This window comes from Equus caballus, chromosome 6, assembly GCF_041296265.1.
Source record: "Equus caballus isolate H_3958 breed thoroughbred chromosome 6, TB-T2T, whole genome shotgun sequence".
NCBI lineage: Eukaryota > Metazoa > Chordata > Mammalia > Perissodactyla > Equidae > Equus > Equus caballus.
This window is the reverse complement of record NC_091689.1, coordinates 71,108,903-71,126,046: the sequence shown is the minus strand read 5'-3', so window position 1 is coordinate 71,126,046 and position 17,144 is coordinate 71,108,903. Positions and strand designations below refer to the sequence as shown.

At 32.9% G+C, this 17,144-nt stretch overlaps 1 protein-coding gene across 1 annotated transcript in view; it reads left to right on the top strand.

The window, feature by feature from the left end:
• The window catches only part of CPNE8 (copine 8), a 209,089-nt gene that overhangs the window by 92,490 nt on the left and 99,455 nt on the right, over positions 1 to 17,144 (top strand). The window contains exons 7-8 of the mRNA XM_001503265.6: positions 8,880 to 8,943; positions 14,301 to 14,404. Coding sequence (XP_001503315.3) covers positions 8,880 to 8,943; positions 14,301 to 14,404 — 168 coding nt within the window. The remainder of the gene's footprint in view (positions 1 to 8,879; positions 8,944 to 14,300; positions 14,405 to 17,144) is intronic.

The following is a 17,144-nucleotide window of genomic DNA, read 5'->3' as shown; positions in this document are numbered from 1 at the left end:
GTCCATTTTTGCTGTGCTTTTGGGGTCATATCCAAGAAATGATTGTCAAGATCAATGTCATGAAGTTTCCCCCCTATATTTTCTTCTGGAAGTTTTATATTTTCAGGTCTTATCTCTCAGACTTTAATCCATTTTGAGTTTATTTTTATGTGTGTATCATTCTTTTCCATGTGGATATACAGTTTTCCCCATACCATTTGTTGAAGAGACTGCTTTTCCTCCTTGAGTGGTCTTGGCAACCTTGTTGAAGATCATATGACCATATATAAGAGGGTTTATTTCTGGGCTCTCTATTGTATTTCAAAAGTCTATTTGTCTGTCTTTATGCCAATGCTACACTGTTTTGATTACTGTAGCTTTGTAATATGTTTTAAAGTCAGAAAGTGTGAGTTCTCCGAACAAAGTTGGATTTTTCAAAATTGTTTTGGCTATTTGAGGTCCTTTGAGATTTCATATGAATTTTAGGATGAATTTTACTATTTATTTCTGAAAAAATTGCCACTGGAAGTTTGATAGAGATTGTGTTGAATCTGTAAATTGTTTTGGGTTGTATGGACATCTTAATAATATTAAGCCTTGCAATCCATGAACACAGGATGTCTTTCCATTTCTTTGTGTCTTCTTTAATGTCTTTCAGCAGTGTTTTATACTTTTTAGTGTAAAAAGTTTCTTACCTCCTTGGTTAGGTTTATTCCTACGTGTTTTATTATTTTTGATGCTATTGTAACTGGAAGTGTTTTATTTCCTTTTTGAGTTGTTCATTGTTAGTGTGTAGAAACACAACTGATTTTTTATGTTGATTTCGTATCTTGCAGCTTTGCTGAATTTGTTTATTAGCTTTAAAAGTTTTTTTTTTAATCTGGAATCTTTAAGATTTTCTACATATAAGATTATGTCATCTGCAAACAGAAATAATTTCACTTCTTCCTTTCCAATTTAGATGCATTTTATTTCCTTTTCTTACCTAATTCTCCTGGCTAGAATTTTCAGTGTGGTGTTGAATACCAGCGGTGAGGGCTGGCAGCTTAGAGTTCATGATCTTAGAGGAAAATCTTTCAATGTTTCACTGTTGAGTATAAGGTTATCTGTAGGCCTTTCATATATGGCTATTATTATATTGAGGTAGTTTCCTTCTATTCCTAGTTTGTTTATTAAGAGTTTTTTTTTTTTTTTTTTTATCATGTAAGGGTGTTGAATCGTGTCAAATGCTTTTTCTGCATTGAGGTGATTTTTGTCCTTTATTCTGTTAATGTAGTATATTAAATTGATTGATTTTAAAATGTTGAGCCATCCTTGCATTCCAGGAATAAGTCCCACTTGGTTGTGGCATATAATTCTTTTAATGTGCTGTTGAATTCAGTTTGCTAGTATTTTATTTAGGATCTTTGCATTAATATTCATCAGGGATGTTGGTCTGTAGTTTACTTGTAGTGTCTTTGTCTGGCTTTGGTACCAGGGTAATGCTGGCCTCACAGAATGAAGTTGGAAGCATTCTTTCCTCTTCAATTTATTCAAAGAGTTTTAGGAAAGTTGACATTAATTGTTTAAATGTTTGGGAGAATTTGCCAGTGAAGCTATATAATCCTGAGCTTTTCTTTCTTGGAAGGTGTTTGATTACTGATTCAGTCTCCTCATTAATTATTGGTCTGCTCAGATTTTCTATTTTTTCATGATTCGTGCTTGATAGATTGTTTGTTTCTAAGAATTTATCTATTTCTTCTAGGCTATCCAATTTGTTGCCCTACACTTGTTCATAGTATTCTCTTATAATCCTTTTTATGTCTGTGACATTGGTTGTAATGTCCCCTCTTTCATTTCTAGTTTTATTTGTTTGAGTGTTCTTTTTTTCCCTAGTGGAGCTAAGATCAATTTTGTTGATCTTTTCAAAAAACTGACTCTTAGTTTCACTGATTTTTTTTGTATTGTTTTTCTATTCTATCAGTTATCTCTGGTCTAATCTATAAATTTTCTTGTTGGCACTGGTTTCACAGGATCTCATATTTTATTATGTTGCATTTTCATTTTCATTTGTTTCAAGGTATTTTCTAATTTTCGTTGTGATTTTTTTCTTTGATCCCTTAGTTGTTTAAGTGTGTGTTAATTTCTACATATTTGTGTATTTTTTCCAATTTTCCCTCTATTATTGATTTCTAATTTCACTCCATTGTGATTGGAGAATATATTTTTTATAGTTTCAAGCATCTTAAATTTGTTAAGACTTGTTTTGTGGCCTAACATGTGATCTCTCCTGGAGAATGTTCCATGTGCACTTCAGAAGAAAGGATATTCTGCTGTTGTTAGATAGAGTGTGCTGTATATATTTTTTAGGTCCAGTTGTCTGTAGTGTTGTTCAGATCCTCTATTCCCTTATTGATCTTCTGTTCAGTTGTTCTATCCATTATTGAAAGTGGAATATTGAAATTTCCTACTGTTATTGTATTGCTCTTATATTATGTTTTATTAACACACTGCTGGATTTTTGTTTAATGCCATTTTGTTTATATTTTTTTGCATATGCAATACTAAACTAGCAGAATCCCATAGGTGTTATTTTTATTATTGTGAAATTTTAAGTATTCTCTCTTTTCCATGATTTCTTCTTTTAATAATGACCTTTTAGACTTAAAATTCACCTTTTGTCATTAATCTCTAACAATTCTTTTTGGCTAGTAAAAGTAAGACATTTTAGTAAATATTCTATGACATAATATCTGGTCAATTTTAGTAAATATTCCATAAGTTAAAGCAAATTTTGAGGAATGAGTAGAAATCACTGAGATGAAAAAAGTTCCTTAAGTGGTTGGTAGGGTGAGTATTCCTGGTGAAGTCAGGGAGAAATGAAACATCTGTTGTGAATTCAGGGAACTAGAAGTGTGGCTCTATTGAAAAGTGGCAGGAAGGATGAAACTAGAGACTGAACAGTGACTGCATTATGAAGGATGTTATGTCCTAATTAATAAATTTGAAATTATTGTAGGATCTATATAGAGCCACTGGAAGATGGAAGGCTTCATGATTAGAATTCATGATCAGATCAATCTGGCACCAATGGAGAGGATAAATTAAAGGAGTACCAGCCTGAGACCAGTTAGGAACAAGAAAACTGCAGTAACCCAAGCAAAGGTATAAAGGTATGAACTAAGGCAGTGGTAGAGGTAAGGAAGAGGTAGTAAGAGATATGGAAAATTGTTGCAGTTAGGAAAAAATCCAACTGCAACAATAAACAAAAAGCAAAACAAACCAAATCAAACAAAAACAAACCACCCAGTCTCTCAAAAGACCATTTGTTCTTCATGTGCTCAATTTTGGAAAGGATTACTCATCTCTAATAGTTCTCTTGAGATATAGCTTCAGCTGTTTTGGGGATGAGTTCTATTATTCTTTCTATGTGTTACAAAATAGAATGGAGGAATACAAGTATGGGAAACTATTTTCAAAATTGATTTTTGGGGGTAACTTTCTATTTTGATATAATTTCAATTACATAGAAAATTTACTAGAGTAGTACCAGAAACTCCTGTATTGCCCTTTACCCAGAATGTTTACTGTCAACAAATGTTAACTTTGTCCTATGTGCTTTATCATGTTCTACCCCACATCCCTTCCTCTCATCCCCCTCTCTCATATTCTAGTTCTTTTTCTTGAACCATATGAGAGTAAGTTGGAGACTCTAAATACTTGAATGTGTATTTCTTAATAAGGGTGTTCTCTGACACAACCACAATATGATGATCAAAATCAGGAAACTTCATAATCATGCAATGATGTTCTCTAACCCACACTCCATATTGAAATTTCAACAACTGTCCTAATAATGTCCTTTATAGCTATTTTTCCCCAGTCTAAAATTTAATCAAGAATCATACATTAAGAGACAGCCCTGATGGTCTAGTGCTTAAAGTTTGGTGCTCTCACAGCTTTGATGGCCCAGGTTCGTTTCCCAGTTGTGGAACCACACCACCCATCTGTCAGTTGCCACTTTATGGCGGTGACTCACATAAAAGGACTATATGGACTTACAACTAGGATATACAGCTGTGCACTGAGGGTTTTTGGAGGAGAAAAAAAAAAGAGGAAGATTGGCAACAAATGTTAGCTCAGGGCAAATCTTTCCCTGCAAGGAAAAAAAAAAAAGAATCATACATTGAATCATACCTACATCATCAAGTCCTGATTTTAGTCTCTTTAACCTAGAATACTTCCTCAGCTTGTATTTTTCTTTTCCTGCTTTGCATTGCTTTTAATAAAATTTGTATTTTAGAATAGGTTTAGATTTACAGAATAGTTGCAAAGATAGTACAGAAAGTTCCTGTATATCCCTCATCCAGTTTCCCCTAATGTTAATGTCTTACGTTACCATGGTACATTTGTCACAACTAGGAAACCAACATCGATACACTAAAATTAACTAAACTCCAGACTTTATTTGAATTTCACTGGTTTTTCCACTAATGTCTTTCTTTCTGTTTCAAAATTCAATTCAGGATACCACATTTCGTTTAGTCATCCTGTCTGCTGGTATCATCTGTTCTGGGATAATTTCATAGTCTTTCCATGTTTTGTATGACCTTAAAAGCTTTGAGGAGTGCTAATCAGATATTTTGTAGAATGTTCCTCAATTTAGGATTGTCTGTTGTTTTTCTCATGGTTATATTGGACTTATGGGTTTGGAGGGGAAGTCCACAAAGGTGAAGTGCCATTCTTATTACACTATATCAGGGGTACATTATATCAACATGGCTTATCACCGGTGATGTTAACCTTGATCACAGGCCAAGTGTTTGACAGGTTAAAGTTGCTCAATGTAATGGTATATTTGTCCTTTTGTAGTACAGTCAGTTCTTGCTTTCTATATTTTGGAACTATAATGTTAGATGCATACAGTATTGAGATTATATCTTCCTAATTAATTGAACCTTTTGTCATTACACAGTAACTATTTCTAGCAATCGTTTTAAATTTAAAATCTGTATGTTTGCTGTTAGTGTGGTACACTGGTTTCATTTGGTTTAGTTTTTTTCCCTTAGTATATCTTTCCATTCTTTTCTCCTGAATTTTCTAAATCCTTAAATTTTGATGTCTATTATAAATAGCTTATGGATGAATTTTATTTTATACAGAATGACAATCTTTGTTTTTAATCTGGAGGATTTAGTTCATCAGTGTGTACCTCCGTAACTGTTCCTTTGGATTTTATTTCTGTCACCTATTTAGTGTTTTTCATCCGCTCTGCCTTTTTTTCTTTGGTTTCTTTTGAATTGGTTGTATTTTTAAAGCATCATTCCACAATTTTCCTTTACTAACCTCTAGATTATAAAGTCCTTAAAAAAATTGTATTTTCCTAGAAATTTTTTAACATATTTACTTAATTTATCAAATTCTATTTACTTTAAAACATCTTTTACTTTCTTCCTGAACAAAGAACATCAGAAGACTTTAAATTCTCACCCTCCTGATTAATGCTATCATTATCATTTATATTTGTTATTTCAGTTTTTAACATTACTATTATTGATTTATGGTCATATTTATTAAGATTTATCTATATTTACCACTTTTATCGTTTCTTCTTTCATCTTAGACTTTCCGTCCGTGATCACTCTCCCTCAGTTTGAAGTCCATCCTTTAGAAATTTCTCAAGCAAGGGTGCTTGGATAGAAATTCACTCAGTTGTTGTTTGTTTGGAGATATCTGTAGTTCATGCTTGTTCTTGAAAGAAATATATACAGTATAAATTCCTAAGGTGACAGTTATTTTCTTTCAAACCATCGAAGATATTTTTTCAGTTGTCTTTCATCTTCCAGTGTTTTTCTGAGGAGTCACCTCTTAGTTTAGTATTCCCATCTTTGTAGGCCATCTGTCTTTTCTCTCTGCTCCTTTGAAGACATGCCTTTCATCACTGGTGATTCGCCATGTCCTTATCATTTGTATTGGTGTAAATTTATTTTTATTTATGCTGCTTGGGATTTATTGAACTTTTTGAATCTAGAAATTGATTTTGTGTTTGTGTGTGTGAGGAAGATTGGCCCTGAGCTAACATCTGTTGCCAGTCTTCCTCTTTTTGCTTGAGGAAGCTTGTTGATGAGCTAACATCTGTGCCTATCCTCCTCTATTTTATATGTGGGATGCCTGCAACAGTGTGGCTTGATAAGCAGTGCTAGGTCTGTGCCTGGCATCCAAACCCGCGAACCCGGGCCACTGAAGCAGAGTGTACAGACTTAACCACTATGCCACTGGGCTGGCCCCTGGAAATTGATTTTTTTAAATCAGTTTTAGAGGTTTCCCAGCCATTCTTTCTTCAAATATTGCATCTCCTCCATTCTTTCTCTTTTTCCTGGACCTCTGATTAGATGTATATTAAAACTTTTGCCTTGATTCTTCATGTCTCCAAACCTCTTTATGATAGTTTCCATGCCTACTCTCTGTGCTGCCTTATGAATAATTTCTTTACATCTGTCTTTCACTTCACTAATTCTTCTCCTATGTCTAATCTGAGATTAAATCCATCCACTGAGGTCTCTCTTTCTATTATTATTTCTAGAAGTTCTATATTTGTTTTTTTCTCCAAATATTCTTGATTATTTTTATAGTCCATTGTAAGTTTCTCATATTTCCATTCTTCTTAAATTTTAGGTACATTATACATACTTACATTTTGCATACTGTGCATAATATTTACAATATTCTAAGTCTGTGTTTGATTCTGCAGCCTGTTGTTTCTGGAGGCTCTAGCACATGGTACATTTTTCCTTCTGTGTTTTGTTTAAAATGCGTTCGTATATATTTTTAAAGTTTAAATTTTTTAACTTTTATTTTGATATGTAGTTTGAAAGCAGACTCTTCCAGAGAGGTTTTGCATTTACCACATACCTGTGATCACTTGAATTCAACTGAATTCTTGATTTTTGTAGCTACCCATGTAGTGGAAATTAAGGCAGCAAGTCTGGTTGAGGTCTCAATTTTTAGGAAACATTTTTTTCTCTTTTGTTCATCACCAAGTTCAAAGGCAAGGATTTATTTTGTAGCCTCCTCCAAAGTGAATGTTTATTTCTAATTCATGTTACAATCAGGCAATATAGACATTGTGATCCACGCTTTATGCTGCAAGTTGGTCATTTATTGAATTCCCTATCTTGTGAGTATCCCCGTTTTTTGTTTCTCGTCTTTATGCCTTAAGGATCCATAAAAACCAGCCCAGTCTCAAACTTCAGAGTTCACCTCTGCTTGTCTTTCTGGCATTCCATCTTCAGCTTCTGATTGGTCCTCACTTTCTTGCCGGGTTATCAGAGCATCTATAAAGACTTCTTTGCAAATTTTATTCAGCATTTTAAAATATTGTCAGGTAGACGTTCATTCAGGGTGTTTAGTTTGACATAATGCTAAAAATGGAAATCTTGTGATTTGCAGTTAGAAAGAAGACCAAAGGTACAGCTGGATTAGAAAAATTAACGGATTAAGGATGTTGGAAGGATGCTAAAAATGATGTATGTAATATTCTAAGAAAAAATGTGCAAGGATAAATTAGTTGATCTCTTAGTCATTAAGACCTGGAGAAAATGGAAGATCCTGACCTGTACAATTACCCTAATGGGGAGTAAAGAGATAGAGGAAACAATGTTTTGTGATAGGCAGTTTCCTGCGCAAGCTATGAGATGGCATTTTTAGCTGAAGACCGAGTGGTGCTCTCCAAAAGAAATTTTAGGACAGGAAGAAAGAAAGGATAGAGCATTTTTAGAGCAAGTATAATTTACATTGGTATATTTACAACTCAGAATATTTTGAACTTCCATTCTTTTACTTTATTCCCAGTCAAGATACTAAGACTCCAATCCTTTATACATGGAGAACAAGGGGTTAAATATTTGTTGTATGCATACTGGCATAGGTTATCGGAGGTGAATTATATTCTTGAGGACAAAAACACTTACTGGGCTCTAATTCCACAACCTATAGTTCTGACGCCAAACAGAAGAGTCTGAACTATGATTTGTGATAGGACGAAAGAAGCATTAGGTTTCCTCTTTGGAAGATTCTCATGGACTTCTCTCTACAGTCCCTCGTGTAAAGCAGGGAACCATGTACGCAGCTTGATTTTCCTAGTGGACTTTTATATTTAACTCTGTTGGTTTACAAGAGGTTTATGTCATGAATTCTGCTCTTATAGAGCTTATAATCTACTTGAGAAAAGAAAGGGTAAAGTATGTGATTGTAACAACGTGGGAATAATTAAATGTTAAGCGTGTGGCACTGACGTTAAGTGCAGTAGGAATGCAAAGAAGACTGAGCTTTGTGTGGGGTTGACTGGGGTAAGGTTTCTTGGAACAAATGGAACTTCATCTCGGGGTATGGAAAATTTGAGGTGGAATAGGGAACAGTTAACACTGTTGGTGTTAAGGTATGTCAGGGTGTGGGAGTGGGCACAAAGAAGAAAGAAGCACAAATAATCAACCATGTTGATGAAAGGGGAAAGACATTGAAAACCAAGTTAGGAGTAGGTTTTAGTCATATAATAGAAAGCTTAGAAACCACGGGAGAAAGTTTTATTATATTTCAGATTGTTATATTATATTACATTACATGTGGTAGACAATATGATGTTATTGAAGACTCTGGGACAGAAGACTGACATATTGAAAGTGATCAAAGTTTAGCTTCATTAAGAAATGTGGACCTATAGGATTATCTCAAAGTTAAAACTGGGAATGTATTTTGTTAGGAAAGAGCCCACTTATTACTAATATGCTCTTTATTTGGTTATATAAAAATAAAATATATAATAGTTTATTATAATACATATAATATTATATTATAAATATATAATATTAGATATAATGTTAATATAAAGTATAATGTATATAAATATATTTTTGTTGTTTTAGAGGAATTCCAGGGAAGAAATGTGGTACAATCATACTTACAGCAGAGGAATTAAACTGTTGCAGGGTGAGTAAATATTTCCTTGGTTTAAAAAGTATTTCCAACAGTTTTTTGAATTGATTTTTCTGAAACTATTCTTCAATGATTAGTTCTTGAGTAATTTTAGCAAAAAATAATTAAAACTGTGTTATATAATTCTATACTCTATAAAATATCATTTTGCATGCTTAGTACCTTATGCAGAGAGACTACATTCTATAGTCCAAAATGGATAATCAGTTATTTCAGCAGTCTTTTTAAAGAATAAAAGTTCTTAAAATAAAACCTAATGTCAGTATAATTTGGGGGGCATTAATATAATGAATCATCAATTGTACAAATCAGTTCAGTCTTGTAAAAATTTTAAAGATTTATGTGTAATACTGAAGGAACATTTCTGTTGACTTGACTTGAGCCTTTGTGCATAACAGACTTGTTTTTCCGTAGTTCTAATTGAATAAATTCAGAATTTATATAGGGTCCCATCTTTTATTAGCTTGGGAAGCCCACCTTTGAAGAAAGGACCAGCTACTAATCCAGCTAGGTTAATGACGGCGTAGAGTGCATAGTCAGTATTTTTAGAAAACTGCTATTTTTATATGTGATTTGCTGATACAGCCATTGACTCACAGTCAGTGATTTCACTGTCATCCAGAAATGAGGTGATACCTGTGACACTCCACACTGGAAGTAGTGATGGCTTGCTGAATCTGAAGTCAACATTATCTATTTAACGTGGCCCAGCGGATCCCTGGGAATTGTTATTTCTGGGGGAAAAAAAGTTAACCCTAGATTGTATCTCTAGGACTCTTTATTTTCACCTTTTGGTTCATGATTTTAGGAGCAAAAGCTTCCAAAGAATACCAAAAACTTAATACTCTGATATTGGCCACAGTTTTCATATGGAGAGCTATTATTTATTATCTGAGTTTGTAACTTTAATCTCTAAAGATTTTTTTTTTTTACAGATAATTACTATGACTTTATATACATGATATATTTCTGAACTGCTCTGTTTCACTTTCCATATGTGCAGGGGAAACCAAAAGCCAAAAATGTGAACCAGTCACTAGAATATTTTAAAAAATTCTCCTAGCTGATAATAGATTATGATAACATTAAATTTGAAAATATAATGTATATGAAAGCACTTTATGTGTACTAAAAATGCCTTACAAAAAACAGTACAATTATTTAATTGCAGAAATAATACTTACCGTCCTATTTTTTAGTTAAAATGGCACACTGAATTCTTTTAATTATGTCATCTAATCATCTTTTTTACTTCTTATCTCTGAATTTGTATGTGTATGATAATATATATTTTGTGTAATGAGGGAGGAGAGAGAAAATGAAGTTCAAGGTCAATAAGATACATGTTCTTTATTCTACTTTGTCAAATCTTGACATTATCATGATTTTGTGTAAATATGCCAATGAACACATTATTATTAGTTCTGTTTCAAAATAGAACTAAGACACCAAGGGCATAGATTGAGTATGTCCAGGCTGCATCTTAAATATCTTCCACTTTCAATTCTACTGTTTTGCTTGGAAGAACGGGAAAATTCTTCCAAAGCTTCCTTAGCGATCTAGAGGCAGTTTTACTCTTTCTACTACTAAAGCTTTCAGAACATCTGGAATTGTCTTTTAATAAGTAAACACATGTCTCATACTTAGAAATTATAACTCTGTTTTAAAAATTGTTTAGAATCTTGATTGAACTTCGCTTGTGTATCCTATGTTCTGATTCTTACCTATAACCTTATTGATAATCAGCATCATTAAGATGTATAAACCTTGAAATAATATTATGATGCTAGTATAGTAGAAGAAACAGGTATATTCAAAGCAACGTTCATAGTTATTTCAGAAGAGACAATGCCTTTTAAATGTACATTTTAAGGTGCTTTAAAAATATCAGGCATTGTCATTTGGAGTTTTGATCAAAATAATTTTATTTTACATTAAAAATCATACAAATTGACATTTTGTCTTCTTTAAAACTTATTGTCAGTTATTAACTTGAGCATAAGCTTTGGAATCAGGACACCTAAATTTCCGTTCTGTCTCTTTCATGATTCAGCTGAGTGAGGATATGTATGTTCTTGGAGCTTTACTTGCTGCGTTTGTTAAGTGCCAAATGTCTTAATACCTCCTCAGATGGTTACTTTGCAGAATAAAAAAGGAGCAACATTTGAAAGTTGTGTAAATTGTGAATTTATACAAATGTTTCTTTTTAGTGTGATAATCCTGATTATCTCAACCTAGTATTACATATTTTATTTCAAATGCAACTTTTGTAACATATCTAGTCAAATGCCAGAGTAAGAATTAATGTAATTTTGAGGTCATATTAGGAATATTTCTGCACTCAGTATTTCAAAAGTAGCTTGAAATTATCCAGAAATCATATTTTTCATTCTTATCAATTGATGGATTGATTCAACAATGTTCACAAAATGTATAATGTGCTAGTCCCTGGAATGAATGCTTAGAATACAGTGGTGAGAAAAAACAGTAACAAACAACCCTGATCCTCGTCTTTAATGAGCACGTAGTTTGTGGGGAAGACAGACATTAATCAGATGCAGGTAAACATGTCACGGTATGGACTAAGTGATCAACTATGAGAGAGTACCATGGAGAATCTAATTTATATTGGGGAGGGGGTCACTGCAGATCTCTTTGAGAAAATGACATTTAAGTTTAGCCCTAAGGAACGGTTTGCCAGCCAAAGGGTAAGAGTTCCAGCAGAGCACGCAGCTTGTATAAGGTGCTAAAGAGGGAAAGGAGTGTGTCTGGTGTGTGATAGCAAGGGGCTTGGAAAAGGGTATGATTGGGGCAAAACTTTGCCAAGTGAAGGTGGAAAAGGCTGCTCAGAGCCTGTTTGGTGTTGGATTTTGTAGACCATGGTAATGATTCTGTGTTTATGCTAAATGCAAGGGAAAGCCTTGAAGCATTATGAACAACATTCTTTCTTTCCTGTTTTAAGAACTTTACTCTGTCTGCTGAATGGAGAATGGATAGGATAGGTCCAAGAGTGAACGAAGGAGAAAGGAATAAATGCCCCTGTGTGTGTCCAGAGGAGAGAAGAGGTTGGCTTGGACTAAGGTGGTGCCGGAGTAGCTGGAGTGAAGATTTGGGAAATGTTTTAGAGGTAGAATGATGCAACTTGATGAGGATTGGATAAAGGGTCAGGAAAAGGGAGGAGTCAAGGACAGCTTCCTTGAGTACTTCGGGTGGATGACAAACCACTACTTGAGCTGGGAAAATGGCAAGAGAAGCAAGTTAGACTTGAACTTGTTAGAAGTATCTGTGAAACGTTCACGTGTTTTTCTGCACTAGGAAGTTTGTTGTGCTTGTGTGGAGTATTGGAGAAAGATATTAAAATTTCTCTCAGGTGGCATTAAGCATAAGAGATTTTTAAAAAACTGCAATGATGCTTGTATAGTTCTAAAAGTAAGTAAATGCTTGGTTTTTCCCCAGAAATTAGATTTCTTTTGTGCTCAATGCAGATGGAATCTCTGCTAAGTAATTAACTTGGGCAATTGCAAAAAAGATTTTCCCCAAGTTTATATAATTTGGTGCATTGAGAGAAATCTTTATTTTAATCAGTTATTCATTTTGCCAGCCTTCAGCAGTATACTTAGAAAAATTACAATTTGGTATTACATTTACCTGTGATCTTATAAAAAATGCATGTTTTCATAATATTTAATCTCTTTGAAGTTTTGTTCACAGTCAATTTGAAATACACACATTGTAGTAATCTATTATGCATTTTAAGTATATCAGAATGATTTTTTGTAGTTTGCGTTTTGGTCCAGGTGCTTTGGGAGAATGTCTTCAAGGAATGATTTTTCTCTTGGCAAGAACAGTATCCTTGTCTCAGGTGCTTAGAAAACGATTCTCTCCTGAGGGCATTTTAATATATGTGAAGGTGAAAGGATATTCAAAACAAAACAAAAAAACAAAACCAGTCCTTCTCCATTTTTCCCTGATTTTATGTTGGATTGTCAGAGTGACTCTCTTACTGCTTTCTTAAAGATAGTATAGAAATTTTGATCTTTAAACCACAAATTTGAGTAGTGATGATGGTTGAGAGGTTGGAGGTGATAATGATGTCCATATTGTCCTTGTCTTGGTTCTTTTAATTTTCTTTAAAATGTGTGTTGTCACTGTGCCTGTCTAGAAGCACATTTCCTGCTCTGTAATGAGTATTCCTCTGGCAGAAGTTATCGCATCTAGTGCTAAAGAACAAAGTAAAATGACACTCTACCAATGCTTTTGAAAACCAGAAATCTAGAGTGAGAACTTTGAGGGTAGAGATATGTCTTGCTCATCTCTCTCCTCCCAGATTCTAGCCGCATATTGCTTGAGAAATTTCTGCTAAGTAGATAAATGAATGAATGAAAAAGAGAGATAGCATCTTCTGTTGTCTAGTGTACTGGAATTACTCAGGAAATAATAAGAATTTTAGACAGATTCTTAGTAAGTATTGCTGGACTCTGCAAAATAAAGAAGCAGTGAATAAGAGTGTGTCTTTTTAGGCATTGTTGACATTGTCACCAGATAGTATTTAAAACTGTGACCTCTGGATTTAGTCTGAATTACTTTGACCTTCCACCTATTCCAAAATTCTCAGCCTCTCCTTTTAGTCAAAAAATCAAACAAACGCAGAATACTGATTTTAATTTTTAAATTACTGTATATTTTCTACCTTTCAAAAATCTTATCCCATGTAATTGAATAGTGTTTTACTTCCTTGATTTATGATACCCCAGCTTGTTTACCTTTAAGCTAAACCATGTAGATAATGAGTGCTTCAGTATATAAATTGATGAAAATCATTGGTTTTGCATAATAATTAACATACCAATATGCAATTTAAATTACAGACGAAAATGAAAGTGCCTTAGTTTTCTTGATGCCCAGTTATCGAAATTATTTTTAAATGTAGGTATTGCGACATTATGGTACACTTGTGTATTGTTAAGAAGGAACCTTTTTTCCCCTCTAGATTGCAAACTGTGTGGTTAGTCTGGGTCTGTCTTGTGTCTCATCTAATCATCTAATATATCTCAAAATTTAATATATGGTAGGTATATAGTAGATGCTTAGTAAATAGTTCCTGAGGAATTAAGAAAACACTTAAGTTCCAAAATGTCTGCTTGAATAATTGGAGATGTGAATGAAGATGTTGTACTGTAATGTTGGATACCTGAAGTCATCCAGCATTTTATGTTGTCTGGAATTCTCTCACACTTGGCTGTTTGCATTAAAATGGCAAATTTGTTTTCTTGTCAAGTCTTGCTTGTGATTTGCAGTTTCTAGTTATTTATAACCCAGGTTTTGAGCTATTTTATTAATTTTGTTTGTAGGATGCTGTTCTGATGCAATTTTGTGCGAACAAATTGGACAAGAAAGATTTCTTTGGAAAATCAGATCCTTTTCTTGTATTTTATCGAAGTAATGAAGATGGCAGGTAGATATATCTTTTATGCATTTTAACTCTTTGGTAAGGAAGATACTTGAATTATTATTTTTTTCTCAGAGAAGCCCATTAAATTGATAAACAGAGTAGAATAGTTTGGTATTTTAAAATTTTATTTGATTTTACATCTCAATAATAATGTATAACTTTATAAGCATTTTATGTTTTGTTTGATATTTCAAATGAATGATTTTCAGCTTCATAGAAACCGTTCCTCTTTACTTTTCCTAAAATTATAATATTGCTTTAATAGTATGAAGAAATTGTATTTTTGCAGAAAGCTAAAATGCGAAACTGATGTATTTTGTTGTAGAATTGAACTCAAACCACTTTCTTGGATAAAGATATGGATTTTGTGGGTTGCTTTTTATACTACAGGTTTTTTTTTTCAGTAATATCTAAGTCTAACATTATATAAAATTTTTCATTGCATTCTAGTAATTTGGATATTTTTATCAGTCATGGTTACATTGGTTTCTGAATGGTTTGAAATCTTATCCATAGGTTATAGAGCATAATTTAGTACATGTGACTCTACCATTAAATATGTTTTATTATTGTTTTCTGTGATTCTTATTGTACGTCAGTATTCATGGGAAAGTTTAGTGGTTAAACTTATGGGCTAAGGTCCTGTTGCCTATGTTTCCATCATAATACTGCTACATAATAGCTATGGGACCATAGGCAAGTTTTTCTAACCTGTGTGAAACTCAGTTTCCTCATCTGTAAAATGGTCTAATAGTCATAGCTACCTCACAGGGTGTTTGAGAGTACTAAATGAGTTACTGCACAAAAATTATTTAGAAGCTTGCCTAACACATAAGAGGATTAGCTATTATTATTATTATCTTATAGTATAATGTTTCTTTTTTGTTTTCCTTAACTATGCATAATAAAATATTAGCTAAAGAGGAAATATCATTTGGAGATTAAAAATGAGGGTAATAGAATGAAAAAAATGGTTACTCTGCTACCCTTATAAATGAAACTATACACGTTAATGTTATGTAATATGTGTATAAAATGTTACATAAAAATAGAAAGTTTGCTATTTAAAGTGAATATACTTGGCAGTGTAAAATGATGCTTTACTTAATGTGCAATTTTTGTTGATGCAGCTACTGGGCAACTGTTGGCTATTTTTGTTGTAGTGTCATATTATTGGATTTTACATATTTCCCTTCTATTTTGGTGGTAAAAATGTCAGTAGCTTTGGTATCTGAACACTGATTTTATCCATATGAAAAATATTGGACAGTGAAGAAAATAATATTTGCTACTTATTTCAAAGGTAGAGGAAAACTGAAGAATAATTCAAAATTTGTTGAATCACAATGCTCTTATTTTCCTCCTGTCTGAACTACTTGTTTCCTGACTTTTCTATTTTTATTCTTATTAATTTTTTTTATTTATTAAGATTAGTTGTACGATTGTAGAATATCACTCTATTACACATTCACTGCTACTGGTGAGAGTTATGTTACAAAAATTTATTATGCTTGTAAATGTGATACTAACTTATGCATTAAATGAAATCTAAATAGTAAGAGAAAAGTACAACTAATCCAAAAATCTCAAATCATTTTAAAACAGCTATTGCTAAAATTTGGTGAGTCTTATTTCAGAAAACTTTCCACTTATATTTACACACAGAAAACTAGTTCACCAGCTAGATCCAAATATATATATTAAGGCACATGTATTAGTGTATTTATATATGTATGTGTGTGTTTTGTTTTGATGAGTTTGAATGAGTGAAAATGCTTTTACTCCTCACTTTTTATCTGTAAGTCTCCATTTGTACCTGCAAAGATTTTAGTTTTATTTTTATCATTTATTTGCTTGTGGAGCTATTTCAAAAATTGCTTGTTGCCTTGTGTGTTTGAGGCTCATTTTATAAGAAAGAGTAAAACTTAATTTCTACCAGAAGCGTTAATAGAAAACCTCAATAATATATGATTATAAATTCATATTTTCTTGCTTTCACATTTAGTTAGTAATACGACCAGATGCATAATAAGGTAATAATTTCCCTTTGGAATAGCTGTTTTTTGGGGTAAATGGCTTCATTTAAAGTATTTTAATACAGGTTATTTAGTAAAATATTTTTCCTGTAATACGTACATACATATGCACTTATATTTATATAGCAATACTTCTGAATGTTGGAGAGCTACATCAGACTGCTGGCAGAATTTTCACTAGTTCCACTAGTGCTGGAATTACTAGTGGGATTTTGTGGTCTATATCACATCTAATGCGTTACAAGTGAGAATGATTAATGGAAGACAGATGACTACCTGGCTCATAAATAGCTCACTAAGAAGATGAGTCATTTTCTTAAGACAAGTGTCAAAGTATTGAATTACTGTGGCTATAACAGGGGTATAACAGAAGTTTTGACTTAATCATAAACAAAGAGATTGTTGAGCATGTTGGTTTGAAGATGGTCGGTTGGTTTGTGTGTGTGTGTGTGTGTGTGTCTCTCTCTCTTTGTCTTTCTATCTAGAGATTATCTATCTAGCTGTCTATCTGTATCTATCACCATACCAAAGACTTTCTATATATTAGAATATGATACCAGAGAAGAAAAGCAAGCCCATTTGTAGATCTTTAAGAATGTAAAGTATTATATTATGAAAGAGTCAGATGCCTGTTTTTAAAACAAAATATGTAATTTTGTCCCTATGAATTTTTCTTAACCATTTTTGTGTACATTTGCCTTTTCTCA